At 37.8% G+C, this 17,167-nt stretch overlaps 1 protein-coding gene across 2 annotated transcripts in view; it reads left to right on the forward strand.

Annotated features, from left to right (window-relative positions):
• Positions 1–17,167, forward strand: part of TyrRS (Tyrosyl-tRNA synthetase) — a 67,931-nt gene that overhangs the window by 32,801 nt on the left and 17,963 nt on the right. For both annotated transcript variants that reach the window (XM_083140547.1, XM_083140546.1), the window contains 3 exons: positions 6,969–7,144; positions 7,570–7,691; positions 15,341–15,481. In XM_083140547.1, the coding sequence (XP_082996673.1) occupies positions 6,969–7,144; positions 7,570–7,691; positions 15,341–15,481 (439 nt within the window). The remainder of the gene's footprint in view (positions 1–6,968; positions 7,145–7,569; positions 7,692–15,340; positions 15,482–17,167) is intronic.

Below are 17,167 nucleotides of genomic sequence, written 5' to 3' on the forward strand. Positions count from 1 at the left end.
GGTGAATATGAGGTAACGTATGTCACCTAATTTCTGACATTGCAAAGTAAGGTTAAACTATATCCCATACTTAGAATAATGAAGTCTTTTCTTTTTCAAATTTGGGTTAAATAAAGTCTCAGAAAATATAGTAACATAAGGTTTTAACACTTGACTTACCAGGAATTGAAATTACAAGGTATGACAATTGAAAATCTGTGAAATCTCATTGCAAAAGGTTTGATTTATTAGGTACTGACGACCAGTTGGTGTTTACAGCTCCAGTTTCCTATTCATTCTCTTTGTTAAATCAGGCAGAATTCTTTGTTCTTTCACTAAGTTCCCAAGCAAATTATCAGAAACCTTCAGTTCATCACATATATTTTTTCTTGACCAAGTGGTAGCAGTCAAACTGATGATTCTAACCTTTTCAACATTAGTTTTCGCTAATTTACATTTTTCTTTGTATAATTTCCATGATATGATTGTACTGGTCATGCAAAGGATTGTCACACTTGCCATCCATTTCTTCAGTTCTGATGCTTTGTGAAAAGCAACTTTCCAGTTTCCTTTGCACTCCTTGTATGATGTGAATAGTTTTTAGAGCAAGAGCACTTTATTGTTTTTTCTGCAAATCAGCCTCCTCAGTTTTGAAACAGGAGATACATCAAAAACAGAACAGACTTCATGCATTTCCTTTAGTTTTTCTTGTGTTGGCACAAAGACATCATTTCCATTCTGGCATTTAAGTGAGTCACTTTCTCCAGATATGAAAATTTTACTCCCAACATGTCAGGCATATTGATTTAACTGGTATAAGGCTTACTTGATACTTTTTTGCCTTACCATATGATTCAAATTGATTTTAAAAATTCCCTTACGTAAAGATAAAGTTAAGTGGTACTTCTGAAGATCACAACATATTTTACCATATAAAAAACTATTTTCAGTGGTATTTGCATATTGTCTCTCAGCCATCCACCTGTAGTCTTGACCTAAGAAGTGTTTTATCATTTTCACTGAGTTCGTTAAGATTAATTAGGTCTTTTGGAATCTTACCAAAAGTGTATTTATGACAGTCCTCTCCAGTTAAAAATTCTACAGAACACTCCATTTCCAGTCACAGATAACGAACATTCACAAGTCACTACTCTTGGCACATTAGGCAAAGGAAGAATGACAGCAGAGATTGTCCATGCACTGATCAATTCCTGGCTTGCCTTACATCAGCAGAACTCATATCTACTTCAACGAATGTCTTTTCTTGAAGAAAGAAAAAAAACGTGGAAAATAAAGGAAACAAAAAATAATATATTCTACCAGCTTTGACCCTCCAAAATAAATAGCCTACTCTCAGTGGAGTGCCCAAGGAGGAGTTGGTGGGGGTCATAACCCAATACCTTTGGCCTAGTATCCATAAACAATTACGTCAAAGGCAGGATAATGTGGCAAAAACAGGACTGTATACTAAAAAAGTATATGTAACTCTCCCCCCCTCACTTTCGAAATTTCTGGGCATGCCACTGCCTATCTTAAGCACCATGTACTGCTACATTTAAAAAAATCTGGGGGAAAGCTCAGTTTTGGAGCTGACAATACCAACTGGTCGTGGGTACCTAATAAATCAAACCTTTTGCAATGAGATTTCACAGATTTTCAATTGTCATACCTTGTAATTTCAATTCCTGGTTAGTCAAGTTTTAAAACCTTATGTTACTATATTTTCTGAGCCTTTATTTAACCCAAATTTAAAAAAAGAAAAAGAAAAGACTTCATTATTCTAAGTATGGGATATAGTTTAACCTTACTTTGCAATGTCAGAAATTAGGTGACATACATTACCTCATATTCAGTAAAACAAGTTGAATCTAAAAGTTGAGATTTTTACTGTGAGTTAGGTTCATGCAGGGCTTCTTTTGTGCCAAATTTCAGAATTTTTCAAGAGGACCCATCTGAGGTATTTAACCCTGAAAACTGTCAAAATTCAATGAACAGCCTTGTTTGAGCCCATGCTGTAAAAAAGGGTTGCATTTCTAAGCACTGATATTTTATTTACAGACACCCTGCAGGCTGAAGAAATCGGGCTTAAGAATCCACTTTTTAAACTATTGTTACCCCAATTTCCACCATAATTTTCGTACTTACGATGCAATTTTAAGCAAAACATACTTGAATATCAGAGAAAATATACTTCATTAGCTACAAAATGAATTTTGTTTCAGGTCTCTAGCTCTAATGGTTTTTGAGATACAAGGTTTCTGAAAAGTGCTAAATGAGCAAAAAATCCATGCGCCATGATGGAAAAACATCTGCCCCAGGAGAACTAAAGACAATATTTTTTTTTGAACATTGGTTTTGTTATCTAAAAACATGTACAAACCTATGTACTAAAAGTGAAAATTTTCTAAAATAGTCACGCAACCACCATTGGATCGTTTGGCATGGAATGACTCAGTATTGTAAATGCAAACTAATACGTAGGTCTACTTTCAACAACTAACTTTCAACCCTGTTCTGTGTTCTTTAGCATACGCAATCACACATAGTTTGCATGCCAAGATGTTATAGCGATGCCAAAGATGTTTTTGAACCATAACTTGCCAACATGCTTAAATCGTTCGAAAGTTTAAACAAACACAGCTGTGATAGTCATCGACAGTGCATGTGTATCCATTGTATGAACTCTGCGTAAGTGGAATGCTCTCACAATGCAAGGAAGCAAGAAAGAAATTGTCTACCTCCGAAGACAGCAAATTTTCAGAAAAGATGGTAATCAAACACTTCGTATCAGTGCATAACACACCCTGTTTTTAAAGGAAAAGGTGCATCTTATTCACAGGCAAATATGGTTAATTTTGCTTCGAGTTGTTCTATATGCCCAGAAAGTAAATGCTTGGTGGCTGTGACCAAATCAGGAACCAACAATGGTATGAGAATTTATTTGCAACATGTAACAATTCCACTTCGTATTTATTATATATGAGATATGCCACATTAGAGTAGACATGGGAGAATAAGTTACTACAGAAGTATAGTTTAGAGATTCAGACCTCAAGTCTATTCCAGCTTGTAAAATATGCTAGTGAGAAACAGCAGGTAGGTTAACCAAGTTTGCAAGATTGCTGACCACTCTTGAGACAAAATTTGAAGTTGGTTTAATCGAGTGAGAATGTGGTAAAGAGCTGGCACAGTTGTCTGAAGCTCACAGGTTCGAATCTCTTGTAGAACCGACCTTTTTTATTTAGTAGAAATAGTGTATTATCGGCATTTCTAAGAGGCAAGATGTGAGAACTATTCTTGTGGTAAATGTAATTATTCATCGATACTATTTGGGATGTGTTTTTCCATATAGCTGCTCCTACTAAATTACTTCCTACACGAGTCAATAGGGTGGACAGAACGATGGATATTGGTGAACATCTTAACCCTCTGTGGCCCAACTGTGAGGTAAAATGTGAGTTGACTGTTTAGAAAATAGATAAAGCCATAAAAATCCACCTCCTTCACAAATTCCTGGACACACCATTGAAAATGAACCAAAGATGACATCATACTGCTGAGACAACCTTCACGTTGAGTTTGTGAATTGTGGTCTCGGACAGACTTGAGGCTTGACAACCGTAGAATTACACATACTCAGCTGCCAGTCTTCTGTAGGTAAATTGTTGAATTACACATGACATGGGTTATGCTGTCTGTGACCGAATTCTATATAGCTTCCCTAGTTTTCAGTATGTAGAGTTAACAAGAAAACATAATGCTTCATAGTTTCTAAAAGAATACCAATTTAATTGTAATATGATGTTTGATATATTTTGTGAATAGTAGATGAAATGGTTTCAACACAAATTAGTAGGAGGATAGATAAGGTTGATTAAGAAGGATGGTTTGATCCAGTCACTATTATACCTGCCTACCACACAAAGGGTCCTAAGTTTGAATCTCTCTACACCATTTTTTTAAAAGGATAGAATGCCAACTAATGTAAGTCTACAACTAATGTAAATAAAATAACAGGCTAAGTATGTTATTTAAATCTAGTGTCTTGCATGGGAATTGATGTCACTGAATTATATGTTTAGTGCACCATGGGTTTATTGACGTAGCTGTGCTATTAAATGTAGTCTCTAAAGCTATACAGAGACGCAAAAGTTAATGTTGGAATTGTTAGTAACCTCATGGCAGGCTGTCATTTCATGAAGTGATGGCTCTTGAAGTTTGCGATTTATATTCTTTCAGTTCCTATTAAAATGATAAATGATTTATGTTCCATTATACATTGAAAAACTGTTTTAGGCATTGTATACATGCAGAGAGCGAAGAAGATATCGACTTTGTATCACTGCACTCATCAGTCCCTAACTACATACAAACGTTCCTTAGAAACTAAAAGAATGTCATCATCTCCCCTCCCTCCCCTTTAAACAGCCACATCCCTTGCTTACAAAATTCCTCGTCTCCACTTCACAGAGGTTTAGTTTGTGGAACCATGTGATTGAAGTATGAATGACGTAAAATCGTAGAGGCAGCGATAAGGTCGAATTGCTGAGCGAGCAAGGAACCGCATGTGTGTGAATTGTAACTTTGAAAGAAATTACACTTTTCTAATCCCCACGTCCCTACAGCAAATATAAATCTTTAATACCTAAAGTTACATTCTTTGTTGAATAACAGATAAAGTCTTATAATATATTTTCTAATGATGCCTAAGTGGGCAACTTGCTAACATGTCAATGGTCTTAGGTTCGCTTCTCATTAAGGGCAGATTTTCTTTTACAGTACAGTGCCAACTAGTGTTTATCTACAATGGAATTAATTTCACTTTTGGGCACGACTGATATTTTTTATAAAAATGTAATGATTACCAGAGAAACTACTTAATAAACTTTTTACAAAATGTAGAAAGGCATGTGAACATTACATATACGCAAATAGGCATGGGAGTTGATACGGACATATTGTTGTGCATGGAATTCAGTTCAATATGCATATACGCGCATCACACATTTAGTGATGATGAATCAGTGGAACGTTAAGGTAGACATTCTTAGGAACCATATCAAAACTTCGGGCTGTTGTTGAAAAGAATATTGAGTTATGATTAGAGTTTATATGGCATACATTTCAATTTTTAAAACAAAAAAATGTAATAGCTAAGAACATATTAGATTTAATGTGTCTATATCTTAACTTTATAATTTTGTAGTAAGATCTGGAGCTATGTATAAGAATAGCAAAACGAATGTTCTTAGGACGACATTTAGCACATCTTTACATTTGTAGTATCCATATAATGTGTAAAAGTATAAACGTCTGATTCATTCGTATTCTAGGATTCCAGAACAATATTTTTTGGATACAGATTAAATTAAAAATATTAAAAGGTGACAATTGAAATTTGTGTCAACAAACTCGAAAATGTCTTCAGTTTAAAATATAGATATGAAATTTCTAGTCGCACTGAAAGTAGGTATGGTCAGACAGCTCCTTGTTCGGTCAGTAAGTGCAAAAGGATTTTGGAAGAATAATAAATTGTAAGGTGTTTTTCGAAATTAGTGAGTGAAGTCATGGATTGAAAATGCATGTTGTATGCAGTTCCGGCATCCCACTTATTCGAGAATCGGCAGTTACATTTTTTTTTTTTTTTTTTTTTTTGTAAATAAGGGAGTTAACATTGTCAGAATTTGGATTTGAAAACACTAATGTTAAAAATCTTCCCTGACTGGGTTCGAACATGCATCATTCACATCCTTCAGAACATGAACTACAGACCTACAGCTTCTACTGGAAACCGAGTAGTTACGTGGGTGAATCAAAAAGTAAGTTACACCTGAGCCGTGTTCCTGTAATAAAAGTGAGAAAATAATCGTGCTTGGTGGCAGCACTGTGTGAGAGTAGTCGCCGTGTCAGTATGATGCGTAGTACTGAGGTGGCACCCAACATTGAGTTGCACACAGTCGTCCGTTTTTTGTGGACACGAAGGCATAATCAGAGTGAAATCCATCGCCAAATTGTCGAGGTGTATGGTGGGAATGGAATGTCATCCTTTGATCAGGAAATTGCCAGATGTTCAAAAGAACGAATGTGAAGGACGAGCAGTGTGTCGGGAAGCCTGCAACTGGAACACTATCGACAAAACGGAGCATGTGAATGCAATCATCCTTGCCAACCACCATGTGAAAGTTAAAGGAGATTGCAAGTGAACTGAACATATCATACAATAGTGTGTCTATGCTGATTCATGACCAGTTGGGTGTATAGTAAACTGTGCTCTCACTGGGTGCCATGATTGTTAACCGATGAGCACAAAAGTCAACTCAATTGAAATTAGACTGAATTTTTACACAAGAAATCAAAAAACTGGTCACACGATTCGAAAAGTGCTTGGAATACCTTGGTGACTATGTCATAAAAAGTTAAACGTTCATGCATTTTTCTCCAATAATTATGTTCTTTCTAATGTGTCTTGTTTGTTTTATACAGGAGGATGTAACTCACTTTTTGATTTGTCCTAGTACTTAATACGTAAGTTTTTTTTCGATTGTTTCATCACTGGTGACGTATTTCTTCTTGCTCATTTTCTTTCAGATATTGGTTTTCCTGACTGCTATAATTTTTTACCTTCTGCTTCCGGATATCTTTCTGGAATACATTTTTGGGATGCAACTCTCAGAGAAGAGAATACCTTAGTTTCCAAAAACTTGAAGTGGGAATGGTGTGTTTGATCACACATTTGATCTTAAAATTTTTCAGATTTAAAGTTTTAATTGCAACGCCACCATCAACCCAGCATTTACATTCTGGTCAAATAGTACATTATTCCTTCAATATAATTTTACTGCATAAATAGACAAACACTTATTTTTTAGGTCGTGTGTCACACAGTTGTAACTTATGTGAAACACACACATGTTAATGATTTATTTCCTGCAATATTTGATTGGAATCATGGAGTTTGACCTCCTTAAAATTGTACTTTTTCCTTTCAGGTGACCATTCTTTTTGCAGATCTTCATGCTTATTTGGACAATATGAAGGCACCTTGGGAACTCTTAGCATTAAGAGTAGAATATTATGAAAATGCTATAAAAGCTATGCTAAAGTCTATTGGAGTTTCTCTTGAAAAGCTGAAGTTTGTAAAGGGCACTGAATATCAATTGTCACGGTAAGTGAAATGCTATAGCTTATTTTCACATTGCGACACAATCTCTGATTCAGTTAGACATAGTTGCTTTGTTGATGTTATTTTTCAATATAGATGTAGTTCTCTTTATTGATGCACTTCTGCTGATATGCCACCAGTGAGTGGATGGATGCACTTGGAAAAAAATAAATCAGAATCAGTTCAATTTAATTCAGATATGTGTTGCCTGCTGAACTTCTTCATCAGATGTGAGGTGACACTTAGTGTTAGAAAAGTGTGTACTGTGCACATAAATATGTGTGTTACATGAAAACAGTGTGCAGGGAAAGTGCATAATTGGTGTTTAATGAATTGGATCAAAGTGAGTATAAATTGTAGAGCCTTTTGCACAACCCTTTCATGTTCTCTTTCATTATGTACATTGTAAGTTAACATTTGATTTACAGGGAATATACATTAGATGTGTATAGGCTAACATCAGTAATCACCGAGCATGATGCTAGGAAGGCAGGGGCTGAAGTTGTGAAGCAAGTGGAACATCCTCTGCTGTCTGGTTTACTCTATCCAGGTACGAAGTAAGCAGAATTATCTCCATATGATTTTTGTGGTTCCCCTTTAATGGGTCAGCAACTTTTCACATTGAGTAATAAGGCACATCTCTCATAAATGGATTTATCGAATTTGTTAGGAAATATACATACACAACTGGTTGTACTAGGGTGCCACCCTGGTGCTGTTTTATGTCCCTCACAATTTGACACTGAATACCATATTTTCTCATTTTTTACAAACTTTTTGCCCCCAAAACTGTAGTATTATGCATGGAATAATTTGGACAGCCACCATGAAACCATGCATGTTTTCACTGTTACTATGTATAACACGTATATATCAACAGATGCAAATATAAATTACCAGGTTGGATTGGTTTAGTAAAAAATGAAAATGCCCATTTCCCTTGATTTTTTACTTTGTAATGGAACCTTTTGTGACACTGAGAAAAACAGTGCTGTACTGACAGAATTCGAGTATGCACCTCCCGCCACACAGGATGTGTATCAGTGTAATTTGTCAGGCGAGAAATAATAGAAAATAACTTCCTGAGCGCTGCAAATCCACAACATAATTTTAGTCTTGCTTCAACTTCGGAAGTGAAAGTTTTTGGATGCTGAACACAATGGAGGAAGAGGGAGAGGTATACACAAGATGATCCACATAGATGATTGTCTTGATCCACATATCAACAGCTTTACGACCTATTACTAAAAAAAGCCATTTCTTGAACATGAATTATACTGCACATTATGTACGAGACATACGTGAAAAATCAGGGTGCCCATTATACATGCGTAAATATGGTATTCAGTTTTCAAATTTGCTTTATTTAACATTAATTTATTAGGTGTGTAAACAAAACCCAACTTAGCATAATGATTCCTTTGTTTTGCAACAACAAGATGGGGATTATTTTATTGAGACACATTCGAGACAAAACAATGCTGCTACACTGCCTTCGGCTTGTCAACGCAACAGTAGACTGGCTAATGCCGTGGCTAATTTTGCAGCTGCTACCATGAAAGAGAATATTGTAAATATTTAAGACCTGGTTGTTGGTGGATGTAGTGGTGCTAATAGTAAATGCCAGTGCATACACATAATACAGGATGTCCGGGCTAGAGGTATACAAAAATAACTTCTCATAATGTGAATACTACTCCTTATATGAGGGTCACTATTTATATTTTGAGCCTAACAATGAAAAAACAGGAATTTGGCATTGAAAACTGTTTTATTGTTATTCGAAGTATTCTCCTTTATGGTCAATACACTTTTGCATTCATTCGAACCATTTGTCAAAGCAGTTTTTCCAATCTTCTTGAGACACCTCCATAATATGGTTTTTGAACGTATCAACGGCGTCTTCCGCCGACGAAAATCGTCCACGCAATTTATTCTTGACATTCGGGAACAAGAAGAAGTAATTGGGTGCCAAATCAGGACTGTACGACGGATGACTCATCAATTCGATTTTTTGACTGTTCATAAAGTCGGTTGTTAGACGAGATGTGTGACAGCTGGCATTGTCTTGATGAAGAATGATCCGACGGCGTTTGTTTGTTTTCCGTATTTGACCGAAGACCTCTGGCAAACAAATTGTTGTGTACCATTCAGAGTTGACCGTTTTACATTCCTCTAAAGGCACAGTTGCCACATGACCAGTTTTCCCGAAAAAACAGGCGACCATTTGTTTCAATGTGCTTCGAGCCGAACAACTTTTGTTGGATTGGGTTCATCTTGAAACACCCATACAGTCGACTGCTGTTTACGTTCCGGCTCATATGCATATATGCATGATTCGTCACCTGTTACAATCTTATATACGTCTTTTGAAGCACCACGATTGCATTTATTGAGCATTTGTTTGCACCAATTGACGCGAGCGTCTTTTTGAGTTTTTGTCAAATTGTGTGGGATCCAACGAGAACATACCTTTCTCACAGCTAAATGATCATGTAATATTTTATATATGCTGGTGGAACTAATGCCTATGGTTGCCTCAATCTCACAGTATGTCACATGATGATCTTGCAGTATTAGGTTTTGCACAGCATCAATGTTTTCTTGAATAACAACTGATTTTGGACGACCTTCGCGAATCTCATCGGTGAGCGAATGGCGTCCACGATTAAATTCGTTATACCAGCGTTTCACAGTGGCAAAGGATGGGGCTTCATCGCCAAACATTGATGCTGTGCAAAACCTAATACTGCAAGATCGTCATGTGACATACTGTGAGATTGAGGCAACCATAGGCATTAGTTCCACCAGCATATATAAAATATTACATGATCATTTAGCTGTGAGAAAGGTATGTTCTCGTTGGATCCCACACAATTTGACAAAAACTCAAAAAGACGCTCGCGTCAATTGGTGCAAACAAATGCTCAATAAATACAATCGTGGTGCTTCAAAAGACGTATGAGTCATTCCAGGCCAAATCAACACAGATATGTACAATTTCCAACCTGACCATCTCCGATTTTCATGAAATTTGGGGAGTTGAAACTATGAATGGAACTTAGTAACTATGAAAATTTTTAGTTTTGTGCCTTAGTTAGCATAAATTGCCCTTTTTGAGCCCGCTTAGCTATAGTAAATCTACTGTAACTCCGCCCCTATTTCGCCTAGGAAGCTCGAATAAAGCTTATTGTACAGGGAATTGAACAAGCTTTCCAGTGATATATAACAATCCTACCTTTGGATAAAAATATAATTTTGTCACGTGACCTTGACCTTTGACCTTGAATATCTCAAAACATGTCATCACCAAAAATCGTGAAAAAAATATATTTGGTCCCTCATACCATACTCTAAAACATATCAAAAAATCATTCTGGGACTGCAATGGGATCAGAAGATACAAAATAATATGTGTAACTATGTGACTGATAAAAGTCCCATTATATGAACTATGACGAGTCAAATGTCCCTTAACACCCCCTACAAAACGTAAAGGAGTTATCCTGGGTATAATTGGTTATGGAAGAAATAGGTTAGGCACAGGGAGATCCCTAGCCTTGTGTGTCAAGCGCAGATCCGCATATTGTTAACCGCCATATTGAATTAAACGCAAAAATTTCGAGGAAAGGGGGTGATGTGATATATCAAATCAGGCTAGAATTTCACAAGAAATGAAGTGACGAAGGTTTTTCCAATGCATCTTTAGCCAGCGAAAAGTTATACGCATATCTTTCACTTACGATATATGCACAGTATAATGGTGTCAATGTTCCTGTGAGCACACTCGTTGATGACTCTCACACTCACATAGAGCATTTGGCAATGTAGCAGTTGCAACATCATCGCAAGCAGCAACTATGCCTTCTCTCAGATTCTCAATATCACGGACTTTTAGTGCATGCACCATTCTCTTCAAATGTTTCTGAAGGTAAAAGTCCTCCTAAGATGTTAGATCTGGGGAATGTGGAAGCCTTTTAATGGATCCCTGTCTGCCCATCAATCTACGTAGAACTTTACCATGAAGAAATTGCCACAGTGTCCACATAGTGTAGTCACACTCTGTCCTGTTTCAAAACTCTGGAATAGTGCCATATCCCGTAAGCAAGGATGAAAAAGCTGTTCACTTAACAAATCCAAGAAACCCTCACCATTTAAGGTTCCGTTGTTCAATATGGACCAACCTTTCCAGTTCTCCATACACTATACCACATAATTAGCTTACCAGCAACAACAATTCGGCTGGGCAAATCACAGGTATTGCATATTATTTTTATTAACTTCGCCGTTAACATAAAAATTAGCCTCGTTACTGAAGAATTTTTCATTCCAAAGGAAGAGTCACGTAATTGTTTGAGATACTTTTCCCAATATTCTTCACTATTCAACTATTTGGTCAATGTCGCTGAATAAAATCATATGCAATTTTGCATATACTTCTTTCTCTCCCGAGATGTCAGCGTGATCTCGATGAGTTCCTAACACGTTAGGAGCATTCCATAACACGTTAGGAGCATTCCAATGCTTTGTTTTTAACACCTCGAAAAGGAAAAAATGGTTACAAGCATGCAGTAATAACTTTTTGCTGGTTATATATATGTGACGTTCGTCACTTCATTTCTAGTGAAATTCTAGCCTGATTTGATATATCACATCACCCCCTTTCCTGTGAAATTTTTGCGTTGAATTCAATATGGCGGTTAACAATATGCGGATCTGCGCTTGACACACACGGCTAGGGATCTCCCTGTGCCTAACCTATTTCTTCCATAACCAATTATACCCAGGATAACTCCTTTACATTTTGTAGGGGGTGTTAAGGGACATTTGACTCGTCATAGTTCATATAATGGGGCTTTTATCAGTCACATAGTTACACATATTATTTTGTATCTTCTGATCCCATTGCAGTCCCAGAATGATTTTTTGATATGTTTTAGAGTATGGTATGAGGGACCAAATATATTTTTTTCACGATTTTTGGTGGTGACATGTTTTGAGATATTCAAGGTCAAAGGTCAAGGTCACGTGACAAAATTATATTTTTATCCAAAGGTAGGATTGTTATATATCACTGGAAAGTTTGTTCAATTCCCTGTACAATAAGCTTTATTCGAGCTTCCTAGGTGAAATAGGGGCGGAGTTACAGCAGATTTAGTATAGCTAAGCGGGCTCAAAAAGGGCTATTTATGCTAACTTTGACCTTGAATAATTTAACAATTACAAGATGCACGAAACTAAAAATTTTCATAGTTACTAAGTTCCATTCATAGTTTCAACTCCTCAAATTTCATGAAAATCGGAGATGGTCAGGTTGTGGGCTGTGTTGATTTCATATAGAATGACTCGTATATAAGATTGTAACAGGTGACGAATCCTGGATATATGCAACTGAGCCGGAACGTAAACAGCAGTCGACTGTATGGGTGTTTCAAGATGAACCCAATCCAACAAAAGTTGTTCGCGCTCGAAGCACATGGAAACAAATGGTCGCCTGTTTTTTCGGGAAAACTGGTCATGTGGCAACTGTGCCTTTAGAGGAACGTAGAACGGTCAACTCGGAATGGTACACAACAATTTGTTTGCCAGAGGTCTTCGGTCAAATATGAAAAACAAACAAACGCCGTCGGATCATTCTTCATCAAGACAATGCCAGCTGTCACACATCTCGTCTAACAACCGACTTTATGAACAGTCAAAAAATCGAATTGATGGGTCATCCGCCGTACAGTCCTGATTTGGCACCCAATGACTTCTTCTTGTTCCCGAATGTCAAGAATAAATTGCGTGGACAACGATTTTCGTCGGCGGAAGCTGCTGTTGATGCGTTCAAAAACCATATTATGGAGGTGTCTCAAGAACATTGGAAAAACTGCTTTGACAAATGGTTCGAATGAATGCAAAAGTGTATTGACCATAAGGGAGAATACTTCGAAAAACAATAAAGCAGTTTTCAATGCCAAATTCCTGTTTTTTCATTGTTAGGCTCAAAATATAAATAGTGACCCTCGTACCAGCGTACATAAACATTTCTGAGTTACTTTGTACAAAACTGTGACAAGAAGTTCATAAAATTTACAGATGCTAAAATATATGTGTGTATTTTTTGTATACCTCTAACCTGGCACCCTGTATATGAACAAGGAAAGTATATCTGTTGTCACTTGATTCCCTCTGGTTGTGTACTACAAACATTTCTACAGGCTAATATGTCGATTATTCCTCTTGTAGTTTATTTTTGTTACAAGCATTAAAAACACTTTTTGGTGTAACATTTGCCCCCTTCATCAGACATTTATCTTTAGTTTGGGTAAAACATGTCAGATTGATGTAATTTACCTTTCCAGGGTTAAATATGCATGATTGAACTTATTCCAGATAAAATGGATAGTTTCCCACACAATCCAAGAAGACAATTATGTATGTTCAGTTTACCAATATCAAAGATTCATTTTATTTATTTATTTATTTATTTTTGCATAAGATAGTGCCCTGGTGAGAGTCCCTAACTATGCATTTTTGAATAGTCTAATAATATTGGAATATTGTGGACCATACGATTAATCCAAACAAGTTGAAGGGAATTTTTTATGGTAGACTTTATTTCATATCCTTCAAATATGTTTGTAGGGACAAGGAATTACTCTGGGGTTCCATATTTGAAATTAAACTATACATACATCTTTTATAGATTATACTGTTAGTACACTGCTCGCCATTAAAATTGCAACACCCAGAAGGAAATGAGATAGAAACACGAAACTTGGCAAATATGTAGTTCATAATAAGATAAGAAAATGATTACAGTTAGAGCTCGGTGGTGTGACATGTGACACGTAGAATATGGTTGCATAACCCCAAGGAGCTAGTAGCGTGTACAGCCTCCACGGGCGGCAATAACTGCTGCAACACGGCGAGGCATGGACAGAATGAGTCTATCGATGTCTGGTTGTGGTATGGCATCCCAAGCGGCTTCCACACGGTGCCAGAGGTCTTCAACATTACGTGCCGGAAACCTGAGTTGGGCCAGCCGGCGACCCACCATGGACCAGACATGTTCAATTGGCGACATATCCGGCGAACGTGCTGGCCAAGGAAGCAGGGGCACGTAGTTAGCTTCCATAAATGCGAGGACATTCCTTGCAACATGGGGGCACGCGTTATCCTGTTGAAAAGTGGCATTATGCGGTGCATGGATTAATGGGACAGCAACAGGGGTGAGAACCTGTGTGATGTACCGTTGGCTGTTCAATGTCCCTTGAATGCGTACGAGACGCGAACGAACACCTATGGCGATGGCACCCCATACCATGATACCCAATGAAGGCCCTGTGTGATGATGCATGATGCAGGCGTCATGAAGCCTAGTGTCACGGTGCCGCCACATGCATGTACATCCATCATGATGTTGTATACAGAAGCGGGATTCATCAGAGAACACTACAGCATTTCACTCCGCCATCCATGCACGACGGTCTTGGCACCATCTCAGATGCAAATGCCTATGCTCTAGCGTCAGAGGAATCCGCAACAGTGGGCGCCGGGAAAAAATTCCCCGGTTCGCCAAACGACGAAGCACGGTTCGTATTGACACTAGACGTAAAACATCCCGTACTTCATGCGCAATCCTCGTTGACGTGGTCGTTCTGTCTGTAAGGGCCATGCGTATCAGACGTCTGTCCTCTCGTTCCGTCGTCCGACGTGGATGTTGTGAACCTCTACGTCGCTCCACAGTGCCTTCCTGGACCCACTGCTTCCATACACGGATCACTGTGGATGCATTCCATTCTACATGGGCACCGATCTCACGGTAGGATAATCCGCATTCACGGTATGCAACAATTTGGCCGCGATCGTACTGGGAAACCTGCTGGAATCGCTGCCGTATTCGACGACGTGGCATTGCTGACCGATTTTAACACACTACACTCACGACCATGCACTTTCACTGCTCTTCTGCACCTATCTGACCTGCTACAGGTACCACTTACCAGATGGCGTGGCAGGCGCACATGACGCATAACGGCCTTGAACACCTAATCATTTCCTTCTGCACCTCTCCTCTACACACTGTGCACATTTCGTCCGATTCCGATTACTCCTTCTGGGTGTTGCATTTTTAATGGCGAGCAGTTTAATTATTTTATCGGTTTCAACGGTATATAAAGCATAGTGACATTAATATATTATCTTTTATAGGTCTGCAAGCATTGGATGAAGAATATTTGCATGTAGATGCTCAATTTGGAGGAGTAGATCAACGGAAAATTTTTACTTTTTCAGAAAAGTATTTGCCACAGCTTGGGTATCAGAAGAGGATTCACTTGATGAACCCAATGGGTGAGACTGAAGAATTTGTCTATTTATTTTGGAATGATATGTAAAGTCTCAATCCATTTTTGATAAGAACACTGAATGAAATCCCTAGCACATACTGACAAAACAGTCCACCTCAGCGAAGTCTGACATGACCATTCTGCAGGAGTGATTGTGGCCACTGCATCCCATATTTGATTATTTATCTGCTCAGTGAAGTTAATCTTGGCCCTGCATCCCTCCGAGTTGATTTATCCCCATGGGTGCAAAGTCCATGGATGTGAGATCCAGAGATTGTGGAGACCACATGCATGGTGATCCCATACCAATCCACCTTCATGGAAATGTGAAATTCAGGTACTCGTAAACAATCCTTGCGAAATAAAGGGATGCTCCATCTTGTTGGAAAATCACCTTGTCAAAAATTCCATCCTGCTCCAATTGCATTTGAAGAACTAACACAGTACATCAAGATACAGAGTACCTGTCACTGTGGGTTCTACAAACAAGAATTGTCCTTACACCTTGCAATTAGTAGAGACCATCCAAACATTGACCTTTGGGGGTGTTCTGTTCCCACTGGATGATTGCATGTGGCAGTTCCACAGGTGGCTTCATCCACTAAACAGCACATTCTCCATCACATCACCCTCTTCCACTGTCTGCAGCAGGCCTACATATCATATTTACTCATGTATATAATACACACTTTTTTTCCAAAATTTTTGTCTCCAAAAAAAGTGGTGAGTATTATGCATGGTATAATTCCGACAGTCAACATTAAAATCATGCATGTTTTCTAGGGCTGAGCCGATGCCGATGTATCAGTATCGGTTGAAATTCATTTACCGATACCAGCCAATACTTTTCCAGCATTTTGGTCTTTCACGGGGTCCGCAAAAATGCAGTGTGACACACTCGTGGAGTCTATCCTGGAAGTTATGCAAAATTCAAACTTGTTTTTATTTTGCACCAATTTTGCACGAAAAACTATATTTTTTGATTACATAATATATATGAATATTGTGATGCAATTCTTGAATATTGTAAAGCAAATTTCTTGGTATATTTAATTGAAGAAGAATATTGATACACCAATATTGATCAATATGTTGAACAAATTTTAATTATTGCAGTTTTTAAGTATTGGAATCTGTAAGAGTATCGGCATCGGTTCCAAGTGGTATGGGCTCAGCCCTAATGTTTTCACTGTCAGTGTGCATAACACATACATATCAAAAGGTGCAAATACAAATTACTAGGTTGGATTTATTTAGTAATAATAACTTTAAAAACAAGAATACTAGAAAAGTGAAATGGCCATTTTCCATGATTTTTCACTTTGTAACGGAACGTTTTGTGACAACAAAATAAGTGGTGTCGCAGGGTGTAAGGGGGTGACCTTCCACATAGTACACACAATTAGAGGTATTTGTCTGCCAAGAAATAATAAAAAATAACTTCCTGAGTGCTGCAAATCCATAACGTAATTTTGATTTTGCTTTCTTTGACTACAGTATAAACAAGGTGGTTACAGAAGTGAAATCTTTGGGATACTAAACAGTGGAGGGTGAGGTGACGTTATTTGGTGACCCATTGTATGCATACAATATTCTCCTCTTTGTGCACAAAGCAACAGGTGACTCATTGAATGGGCATGATGTCATTCATTCTTGATCGGCATAGCAACAGCTTTATGTCCTACAAGTA

Source organism: Lepisma saccharinum, chromosome 18, assembly GCF_977018435.1.
Source record: "Lepisma saccharinum chromosome 18, izLepSacc3.1, whole genome shotgun sequence".
Classification (NCBI taxonomy): domain Eukaryota; kingdom Metazoa; phylum Arthropoda; class Insecta; order Zygentoma; family Lepismatidae; genus Lepisma; species Lepisma saccharinum.